This window comes from Lytechinus pictus, chromosome 7 (assembly GCF_037042905.1).
Source record: "Lytechinus pictus isolate F3 Inbred chromosome 7, Lp3.0, whole genome shotgun sequence".
Taxonomy (NCBI): Eukaryota; Metazoa; Echinodermata; class Echinoidea; order Temnopleuroida; family Toxopneustidae; genus Lytechinus; species Lytechinus pictus.
Window position 1 is genome coordinate 21163241 of NC_087251.1, and position 12100 is coordinate 21175340.

Genomic DNA, 12100 nt, shown 5'->3' on the forward strand with positions numbered 1-12100 from the left:
TTGAAGGTGAAATTTCGACCGGCAATAATAATAAATTTTCCCCCTTTTTAAAATAATTTTTTCCCTGGCATAGGGCTAAATGAAATCAATTCTCTGAAAACTTACACAATGGAGAAACAATGCTATGCCATCCTGTGACAAATAGATATTTTCTTCTTACTCTCTTCTAGAATTGCAAACTATCGCCATAGAGCCATCACTCTGCTTCAACTGCTAGTCTTATGCTGCAGACCCTGTTTGCAGCTGCTAAATAATAATTTCGCTCCCGAAAAAATTAATAAGCAAAAAAATAATAATATTCTCTTTCAATTTTTCTTCTTCTAATTTTGCTTCTCAAAGGTGGGGGGGGGGGGGCACGGGCCGGCTGTGCCCCCCCCCCCCTGCATCCGCCAGTGCTTTCTACCAAAACTTATGACTTGAATTGAAAACAAAAAACTGGAGAGAAAGGGGATTTCCCCCTAATCAGCCTCGTACATGACTATTCAAATAAATAGCTGGAAAGTCAAGCTGACTTTCCAGCGAATGTGCTTTAATGAAATGCAAAGTTGCTAGCATAGCAAGTTGCTAGCATAGCAAATAAAAGCTGCTATTCTACCAGAGTTGCTATGATAGCAACTTGCTATGATAGCAACTCTTTATGAAATGGGCCCCTGGTCATGAACGCATTCCACATTTTTATACTACATATTGGAGAATCCGATGTAATGAGAATTCGTTTGTAAGAAAACAATAAAGAATTTGATGTTGACATTTTCCTTTTCTTTGGGAAGAGGTTGAAGTGGGTGGGTACCCCATCCCGCTACGGACAGACATGCAAGTGGAGCCGGATGTAGTGAAACAACCTATGATACAGTGAGACTGAATCTTTGGTCAAGAAGGTATGAAAATAAATTTCTGCGTATCAAATACCAACGATACGATGTCAATACGAAGCTTTAAAGGTATTTCAAATGAAACGTGAGTGTTACATATCGACGCTGATGTGTAAAGTCGGTGTGAAGATGGTAAAATGATCACGTCTTGAATTACGTCCGAGATTCTTAACGCCATGAAATAGATCCCATGATTGTAAGCAACAAGCCAAATTAGAGAAGAATCTGCATAATTACTGAAATGCAAACCTCACCGGGAGCTTATTTGGGAAAGGATATATTTCACATTGATCTGAATATTTTTGTGTCTTCAACAGGTGTATAGCAACCCTGCTGCTCGTTGACCTAAATCAAATGTAAACATTAAACCATTAGGTCTCTGCCTGACTCTGAATGGTTGCAGATAGATATATGGAGGACTTTTAAACATTTAACTAACTTATTAAAACAAACTGTAAGCTATAAATTTGTTATATGAATGTATATATATATATATATATATATATATATATATATATATATATATAAATAGTCTGCTTCGGCATATGGAATAAAATAATCACAAAAGGTTTAGAAATTAAATCGTAGATTTTAAAGGAGCATAGCTCTCAAAAAATAATATATATATATATGTATATATATTACTTATAAAATCGTAGATTTTAAAGGAGCATAACTCTAAAAAAAGTATTATATATATATATATATATATATATAAAGCAAAATATATATAAAGCAAAATATATTTAAAAAAATATATAAAGCAAAATATATATAAAGCGTATATATATACATTATATACTGAAATGCAAACCTCACCGGGAGCTTATTTGGGAAAGGATATACTTCACATTGATCTGAATATTTTTGTGTCTTCAACAGGTGTATAGCAACCCTGCTGCTCGTTGACCTAAATCAAATGTAAACATTAAACCATTAGGTCTCTGCCTGACTCTGAATGGTTGCAGATAGATATATGGAGGACTCTTAAACATTTAACAAACTTATTAAAACAAACTGTAAGCTATAAATGTGTTATATGAATGTATATATATATATATATAGAAATAGTCTGCTTCGGCATATGGAATAAAATAATCACAAAAGGTTTAGAAATAAAATCGTAGATTTTAAAGGAGCATAGCTCTCAAAAAAATAATCAATATATATATATGTATATATATTACTTATAAAATCGTAGATTTTAAAGGAGCATAACTCTAAAAAAGTATTATATATATATATATATATATATATATATATATATATAAAGCAAAATATATATAAAGCAAAATATATAAAGCAAAATATATAAAACAAAATATATAAAGCAAAATATATATAAAGCGTATATATATACATTATATATATATATACACGCAATCACAACTAACTTCAGTACCCTTTTCATTTTATTTTCAATAACGATATTAACGTCTTCGGCCTGCTTTGGTCAAACACTCATTCATACTCGTAATCGTGACGTTTGAGAGCTCGACTCTGTATTGGGGATTCTTCACCCATCAACCTTTCCAATCGTAATCTTTTCTAGCTTTTTCGTCACGTCTTGGTATTTGCATTTCAAGTGGTATCTCCCCCATTGGGGGTGTCAGAGATCGCAATCAAACACTCTTAATGTGAATACAATAGAGTCTATTTCATTCACTTTCACTAAATCGCTTTTAGATTCACCCACCATTCATCTAAATCATGAAGATGGTCAAGTGATATTCAACTAATGGATTTAGAATGATTATATTCACGAATCCTTCAATTATCCGATTAGATGGATTTCTGATGAATCAGTTTACTTTCCTAATGACATTTATTGGTTTGCGTAATTGCTTTGATACCTACACCACTATCTTATGTTGTATTCAAAACTCGTACAGACCTTTCAATACTCGGATGAACGACTACATATTTCCAATGACCAATGTCATTCTCATTATTACCATTCTTGTTCTCGTCATCATTCGTGTACCTATCATCACCATCATTACTATAACTCGTAACCATTTTATCGTAATATATGCTTTTAATAATATAATCACAGTCTTATATGAACAAATATAAGATGGCTTTCCTCCGTTTCCCTATATAGCACAATCTAATCACTGTTTCCGTCTGGCAGGGAAGGAGGGGTCATTGCCAGCTGGGACAATTTTCATTTCAGGACCAATTCGTGCAAAAATATTTCATTAAACCAATGCACTTGCAGTTTATCGCATCAGACTCCAAGAAGTATTTTTTTTAATATATATTTTTTTAAACAAGTCCACATCTAGTTATCAATAATGCATATAGCATTTCCATTTATTTGAAAGCAGGATGAAGAGCATTGTAGATTAAATGCCTTGCTCATGGGCATAGGTGCCGCGGTCGGGGATCGAACCCCGGACTTTCCATGTAAAGCCAGGCGCCTTAGACCACTCGGCCACGGCACCTCCTTAATACAGCTTATTCACAAAGATAAGACCCTTTCACAAAACAAATTGTGTCTATACTAATGGAATTTTTTAAAGAAAACTATTATAATATAGCTTAAAATGTCAATGCTTTCATATCTAATAAAGATATGAATGTGTTCACTATGTGTCAAAAGTAAAAACAAAAATAATAATCAACTCTTTCAATTAATTTTCGTCGGTAATTTTACATTTATAATTCATACCTACGGAAGGGGGGGGGGTCGGCTCTGAGAACACATCTTTTATTTCATTGGAAATAATTTGGTATACAAATGATGCACCATTGTACCATTCATTATACCAACTCTGTTCAATATATATTTACATGTATGTATTTTGATCTTTTATTTATGAAGTATTTCTTATGTCGATTATTTTTAGATTGAATGAAATAGTGAACTGAACTAAATTGAAGTGACACTGGACTGAATTAAAAAAAAAAACAGCATTGAAACTAAGATCTAATGAAGATATCAACATGGTTTTTTCCTACAGATGTATACTATATTTGATGCTATATCTGGGCAGCGTGTGCCCATTACCATCCAGAACCGAAATTCCTCCTGATATTGGATTAAAAACAAACCACTAAAGATAATTTAAGCACCCACATAATAAGATAAATGAATATGATAAACAAATAATTTCATCCGTTTTTGTGTTCCGAAATGATTTGCTGATTCAATTCGGGAGGGCAGGGGCGGATAGAGGAGGTACTGCTAATGGAGAGTAGCTTCTATAAATTAAAATGCATTTTTCTAGAGGGGGGGGGGGGCAGTGGTTAAGTGACAAATTTGCCACTTTAGCAGCACGGGTAAAACAGATTTGATACTCAAGTCATAGAGTTCTAAATAGGGTCTTTTCGCACATTGGTGCTAAATGTTCCGATTCACCGACCCTCGACAAAAACTTCATTGTGATTCGGAGACTTAGCGGTGGTGCATTGGCTGCATTGTTAGGATTCATTCTGCGCCGCTGTGCGAAAACTCCGTATACAGGTATAGTATAGAGTGGAATAATTAGGTTCCGATGCTGTATTTTTATGGTAAGCTTTAACTGACGGGGGGGGGGGGGGGTTTAAGTATGCCTAGAACGATATATTATGCACTGACATATCAACGTACCTGGTTCATTGCGTAATCCACATTTTGGATGGAACACTCTCACATCCACATCCCCCAGATGCAGCGCTATGATGTCAGAGATACAAAGGAAATAATTCAAAGATAATACAATATTTATAGTGACAACTCGGGCAAAAATGGCTGCAACGACCCTTTTGTCAACCTGGGTAAGAAAAACTCAATAATCTAATTTATAACTAAAATGTTTATGGAGAGTGTCAAAACTTGATTAATGGCAAATATTCAAATAGTTCCATGATAAAAGATTAAAGGATGCATGACCTCTTCCTCCTCTGCTTCTTCCTCCTTCTCTTCATCCTCATTATTTCCCTCTTCACCCTGTCCCCCTCCTCATCCTTTTCAGTAGGAATATTAACCGTAAGTGAAATAGTTTTGAAGAAAAAAAACCGTTATTTATAGAAGCCAAGTGTGTCCTCACCTAGTTAATCACAAAAGAACACTTAAGTGGGAGAAATGGGAGTTCTATTTTCATATCGTATATTTCAATCAGCCATTTAGTACGTGTGCATATTGCACTCATCAATTACAATTCATAATGCACCCAGTCAGACCCCGAACATTTAATACCCAAGGTTGAAAATTTACGTTCAGACATATAAATTGACACTTTACGGTAAAAAAAATCTGGAGTACGAAAGGATAAATTAACTTCAATAATACAGGGCTTGGCAGTGCTCGCTTCTTCATGCTCTATTTGCGCGGCGTTCCGTGGTTAATTGAACGATAAAATCAAGAGCATGTTCTAAAAATGCAATTGTATTAAGTACCCTAAGTCGTCCCGATGGGACCCGTTAAATTTCCCGTATTAGGATTTTATCAGGATTACTCGCATCAGAGATTATAACATGCAATATACATGAAGATGCTGAGAGAACGATCTCAGAGGGCTTTCTGGACAATTTGATTGCTAGGAATGAACGAGTATTTCAAGAAAATGCGGTTAATATCACTTCTTTCATTGGCCGTATGAAAATAACGGACCCCTTCTCGTTCTACATATTTTGAAGAAAAAAAAATCAACTGCAGCTCACATTTGTTTTCCTTTTCAAAATATTCAAGAAACAACAACGTCTACTACTACTACTACCACCACCACCACCACCATCACCACTACTACTTCTACAACTATACTACTACTAGTAGTTATTCTGCTACTACTACTACCACCACCACCACCACTACTACTACTACTACTACTACTCCTATTACCAGGGGCGGAAATCTCCCCCAAAAGTTAGGGGGGACACAGGGGCGGATCCAGCCTTCGCCAATAGGGGGGGGGGGGGCGGAAATTCGTTTCAGCCATATTTTCCCCGATCGGCAGCTCGAAGATAATTTGTGTTTGTTTCTTTGAAGGAATAGTCCTCATTAGTAACTTCTTAGCTTCATTGTTATAACTTCATATATAATATAATAATCCTTATTTATATGCTGCGAGCGCGAAGCGCGAGCTAATTTTTTGGATTTTTCCCCCTAAAATTTGAACATTCTGGGCAATGTTTGTTATCCTGAAAAAAATGTGTATGCAACTTAATAATTAATACGAACGCAAAGCGCGAGCAGAAATGAACTGATAAAAAAGATACCTGTTAAAGACTGCGTGCAGTTAGCATTTAACAATCAAATATTGCAAGCGCGAAGCGCGAGCTGATTTTTTTTGACATTTTCACCTAAAGAATGGAAATTCTAAGCACTTTTTGTAACTCAAGCACAATATGTATATAAGTAGACAGTTAATGCGAAGCGCGGGCGGAAAATTTCGAGATTTAGTCCTATAATATTTACTGGACGAGACACTCTATTCATGTTTTGTAAATCATGAAAAGGATGAGTATTAATAATGCGAGCGCAAAGCGCGAGCAGAAATTTTTTATATACGTTTTGAACTGGTACCTGTTAATGACTGCTTGCACTTAGCCATGAAGGCGTTACATATTTCAACAATTAAAAAAAAAGGGAGCGCGAGCTGAAAAATTTAGAAAATTTCTAAAGAAAGAATGGAAAATTTTAATCAATTTTTGTAATCGTGAACTGGATAGCTATATAATTCAACAATTCATGCGAGCGCGAAGCGCGAGCAGAAAAAAATCGAGATTTAGACCTAACGAGTGGAACGCCTCTGGCAGTCTCGCCTGCATTACGCAATTTAATATAGCAGCAGTGCTAACTTTGAAAACTACTATAAAATAATCATTAACAAAAACATCATTCATATAATGACATAATACCACGTTCATTGACCATAAATGACATTTGAACGGAGACTTAAGACTTGTCAACTACACCCATGTCCACATTTCATTCACTCTATCCATAAACTTTCAAAGTTATGATGGCACTTAAACAATTACCCCAACATGGCCTAAGTTTTTTTTACCTTAACTGACCTTTGACTTGGTTTTGTGACCTGAAACTCACAGGGGATGTTCAGTGATGCTTGATTACTCTTATATCCCAAGTTTTATGAACTAGATCCATAAACTTTCAGAGTTAGGATGGTAATTCAACAAATACCCCCAACACGGCCAAAGTTCATTGACCTTAAATGACCATTGACCATGGTCATGTGACCTGAAACTCGCACAGGATATTCAGTGGTACTTGATTAACCTAATGTCCAAGTTTCATGAACTAAATCCATAAATTTTCAAAGTAATGATGGTAATTCAACAAATACCCCTAACTTGGCCAAAGTTCATTGACCCTAAATGACCTTTGACCATGGTCATGTGACCTGAAACTCAGGCAGGATGTTCACTAATACTTGATTAACCTTATGTCCAAGTTTCATGGACTAGATCCATAAATTTTCAGTTATGATAGTAATTCAACAAATACCCCCAACTTGACTAAAGTTCATTGACCCTAAATGACCTTTGACCTTGGTCATGTGACCTGAAACTCGAGCAGGATGTTCACTAATACTTGATTAACCTTATGCCCAAGTTTCATGAACTAGGTCCATATACTTTCTAAGTTATGATGTCATTTAAAAAACTTAACCTTCGGTTAAGATTTTGAAAATAATTTTCCCAACATGGTCTAAGTTCATTGACCCTAAATGACCTTTGACCTTGGTCATGTGACCTGAAACTCAGGCAGGATGTTCAGTAATACTTGATTAACCTTATGTCCAAGTTTCATGAACTAGGTCCATATACTTTCTAAGTTATGATGTCATTTCAAAAACTTAACCTTAGGTTAAGAATTGATGTTGACGCTGCCGCCGCCGTCGGAAAAGCGGCGCCTATAGTCTCGCTCTGCTATGCAGGCTAGACAAAAATGGGCCACTCTGTTCATGTTTTGTAAACAGCCATAGGCTGATCGAGGGCTTTTTACCGTGTTTAAATAAAATAAATCAATCAAAATCAATGTTTTGTAAATCATGAAAAGGATGAGTAATAGGGGGTCTTCCTACATTAATAATGCGAGCACAAAGCGCGAGCAGAAAAATTTTGATATTGTGATCTGAAACTGGATACTGATTTAAATAGAGAACAAGTTGAGTATTTGAATAAACATGCGCGCGAGTGTTTCATATTTAGACCTAGAATCTAGGCATTCTAAATACATCTTAAATCATGAAACTTTGATATTCCGATCTGAAAAATGAGAAAAGGGATATTTTGAAAATTTTGGAATACACGAAAATAATAGATACCTGATAAATAAAAATTTGCGAGCACGCAGCGCAAGCGGCAAATGTTGATATAATTATTCAGACCATAAAACTGACATTTTTACAGAACACTTTAAAAAAATCAATTTGTAGATCACACAAAATAATGAAAGTTCGATTTCCGAGGAGAAATATGTTTTGTATATTGACTTCCAAACTTGATATCTGAGCTCCATATTAAACAAGATAACAGGCAATGCGAGCGTAAATTTTATATAGTGGCACGAAAGATTATTTTTATTTTCCAAGTCTTCCCCTCATCTTATTTTATGCACTCGTCGTCCTTCTCTTCTTTTTCTCCTTTCTTTTCCCTCCTTTTTCATTCTTTCTTTCCCTATTTTTCTTTTCTTTGTTCCGCCAATAGGGGGGGGGGGGGTGCCTCGGCTCCCCTGGATCCGCCTATGGGGACAAGGGGCGGGAAAATTTGACAAGCAAAAAAAAAGGTTATCATCCCAAAAGTACGGTCCCAACTCTCGTCACGTCCCAACTCGTCCCAAAATACATGTTTTATTACGATTTAGAATGATGTATTTCTTACCATGAAAGACAAAATATAGTAGGGGGGACATTTGATATTGTGTCCCCCCTATTATTTTGAGTAGGGGGGACACGTCCCCCCTGGGATTTCCGCCCATGCCTATTACTACTACTTCTACTCTTACTACTCATCCTACTACTACTTCAAACTACCTCTCTATTCTACTACTAGAACTAGCCTATTCCTACTACTACTATTATTTCTACTACTACTACTACTACCACCACCACCACCACCACTACTACTTCTACAACTATACTACTACTACTCCTATTACTTCTACTCTTACTACTCCTCCTCCTACTACTGCTACTTTACTTCAAACTACCTCTCTGTATTCTACTACTAGAACTAGCCTATTCCTACTACTACTACTACTATTACTACTACTACTACTACTGCTACTACTACTACCACCACTTCTACTACTACTACTACCACCACCACCACCACCATCACTATTGTTTCTGCTTTCAGATAATTTTCATAGTAATGATGGCTGCCTTGACTGAAGCAGAAGTGTTAGTAGCACTACAAATAGAAGGAACATCAAATAGTAATACCAAATTCTACTGCTTCTTGCCACTGATCTATATCTACTGGTCATTTCCCTTCTCTCAAAAGTAGCAGCATTTTTCATTTGTACTAATGGGAATTGTGGTCAAACTCCTGTGTACTTTTCCAACTACCCAACTAACCCAAGACCCTTCATGTTTATTTAATCCTTCTTGATTTGCCTTTATGTCTATCATTCTTGAAGGAGCAGTTCCTTCCCATCTATCATATCATGTCCAACACATCTAAATGTCATCAGGCATATAATCTATCTACGGTTATATTTTTCTTCTCTCTGCCCTTTTCAGCACTCTTAGATTCACGCCCTCCACATTTTTCTGCTTAATTTCATTCATTATTCAGAGCAATCTTTAACAACGTCATCAGTCATGTATGCTAGCATTGTTAGTAAGATCTTGGAGAGAGGAGGAAGATCTACTTCTAGAAAACAAACAGATGCACACATGTAAAACCACACTACCACCTCCTCTGCCACACGTCAAAGAACCTTTAAAGAAAAACAAACGTACGATGCCATACAGAAATTCCTTGAAAAGTATTTTAAATTAAGTCCAAATCCTTTTCATGATATTCATCTATTTCCAAAAGCTCAAAATTATAAATAACTAAAACTATGTGCACAAACCCCAAGTGTTTGTTTTGACATCAAATCAATCAGAGCTAACAGTCCATACAGCATATACACCAATTAACTTACATCTGGGGCCATGCTTCATAAAGGCCTTGCAACTGTTGTAACGCATTTTTTATGAAACAGGCCCCAGATGAGGAGACACATCCACTGAAATAAAGAAACCCCAAATAGGAACATTTTCAATTCATTTTATTCAAATTCTGAATTTCAGAATTTAACAAATCACACACAATGATGGACTATTCTGAATCAAAAATACAAAATTTGAATTGCAAAAGTTTGCACTCATCTACACAATTTTTAATAGAGAATAATAGAACAGCATAATAATCTTGTTTACCAAGTGCATAGTGAGGTCATCAATCTTACAATGTATCATCGATCATTTTGCCAAAATAAAATGTTATAATCTTAATACACTTCTTATGTAAAACAGACAAACATACTTATATTCTTGTTTTGCTTTTTATTTTGTTTCAAATATATGTGTTGAGATAACACAAGAGGCTAATTTTCACATTATAATAGAAATCACAAGTGGGTGTGGAATTCAAATCATACAAATAAGTTTGCAGGCTGACATGAAATATGAATCAGTTTTAACTCTGTTTCACACACAATTGAAGTAAAAAGTACACCTTAAGTCTTCACAGAAAGAATATCCACTTCAAATTCTTTCATAATGCACATGATCTTAAGAGTGAATTAATTAATCAAAATACACTTATATAAGTGTCATTCCATTGTATATCAAGGGCAAATTAAAATTGTCCAATGCTCTTGAAATTCATCATAATGGGATAAGTTGATCTTGCAGTTCACAAGTTACAAAAATAAGTTTGACCACATCTTAGGGAAAAGTCAAACATGATTTTTTTGTGACATAATTATATTGAATCTAACATCAATTTAAAGGAAACTCTTGTTGCAGGAAACTTAAGAACAATAACTGAGATTTCAGGTACAATCTTGCCATCTATGAAAGAAAAAAAAAAAAAAAATTCCAATAAAGATGGTTGCTCCTGAGATGCCATCACAGCAAGCTATGCCACAAACATTCGTTGCAGACCCATTCATGCAATATGAGCATATATCTTAGCTGACTATGGTGATAATATTTTAGTGTAACCACATCTTAAGTGAACAGTGACCATGATTTCCTTGACGATGCATCAATGCTGAGCTTGTCCTTATCAATGATAAATTACAACATAGAGAAGCTCAAACATTATTCCTTAGGGGGTACATCCATCTTGAGTTTGTCCAGATCTTTAAGTGAAGCTGTTGCTGAACCTCGAGCAGCTGGTTTTGCCTGTGCATGGTAATAAAAAGAGAAGAAAGCAAACGTGATATCAAATTTCTGGACAAAATAGGGTGTGCAAGAAAGGATCAAATTACACAATCACAGATAGTATTATTGTTCATGTTTGTACAGTCAGTAAAGGGTTAATCTCCTGGTTGAAAATATTTATATCTGAATTTAAAAAAAAGGAACATTCACTGAGCAAAATGCTGAAAATTTCATCAAAATCTGATAAGAAATAACAAAGTTATTGAATTTTAAAGTTAAGTAATATTCTATGACAATAGTTATATGCACGTAATCCTTAATATTCACCAGGTGGGCTGATGATGTCACATCCCTACTTTCCTTTTTCTTATGTTGAGGGGAGTTATGCCGACGCTGAGGTTTGCAATTTATCCTAAAAATGCATTCAGCTCAGAGGCAAAATACAGAAGTTTTAACATGTTATTCCATTTCTTCAGACACTTTCAAGAAAGGAATATGGCCCGTTCTCCTGAGGTGAATCAAAGATGAAAACCAAACTGTTTCTTTACCCTGCAAAGGATCCTTTGACATTGGAGAATTCAAACAAAGTTGCAATCTGTAACCACAGAACTTGAGCATATTTCTGACACCTCCTAATGCATTAACTTATTGATGTGCTGCCTTGATCTTAACTGCGAGGGACACATGAACCTACTAGACATTCCATCTTGTTATTCCACATTCTGTGTGATTCTTGAAAGAATGCCCTTGTCCCCATTTCTGAATGGAAGATGAGGGATGAGTATTGCTGTCACATGAGAACTATGGAGAAGATGCCTTAAGGAAGTGTCTTTAACACCCCACCATGCTCATTGCAGTCAACATGTATTTGACATTAGCATTCTTTCCTTAATT

General features: G+C 35.4%; 1 protein-coding gene across 1 annotated transcript in view; it reads right to left on the bottom strand.

Annotated features, from left to right (window-relative positions):
- Positions 1-11143: 11143 nt before the first annotated feature.
- The window catches only part of LOC129265401 (arginine-hydroxylase NDUFAF5, mitochondrial-like), a 53819-nt gene continuing 52862 nt past the window's right edge, over positions 11144-12100 (bottom strand). The window contains exon 6 of the mRNA XM_064101392.1: positions 11144-11227. Coding sequence (XP_063957462.1) covers positions 11144-11227 — 84 coding nt within the window. The remainder of the gene's footprint in view (positions 11228-12100) is intronic.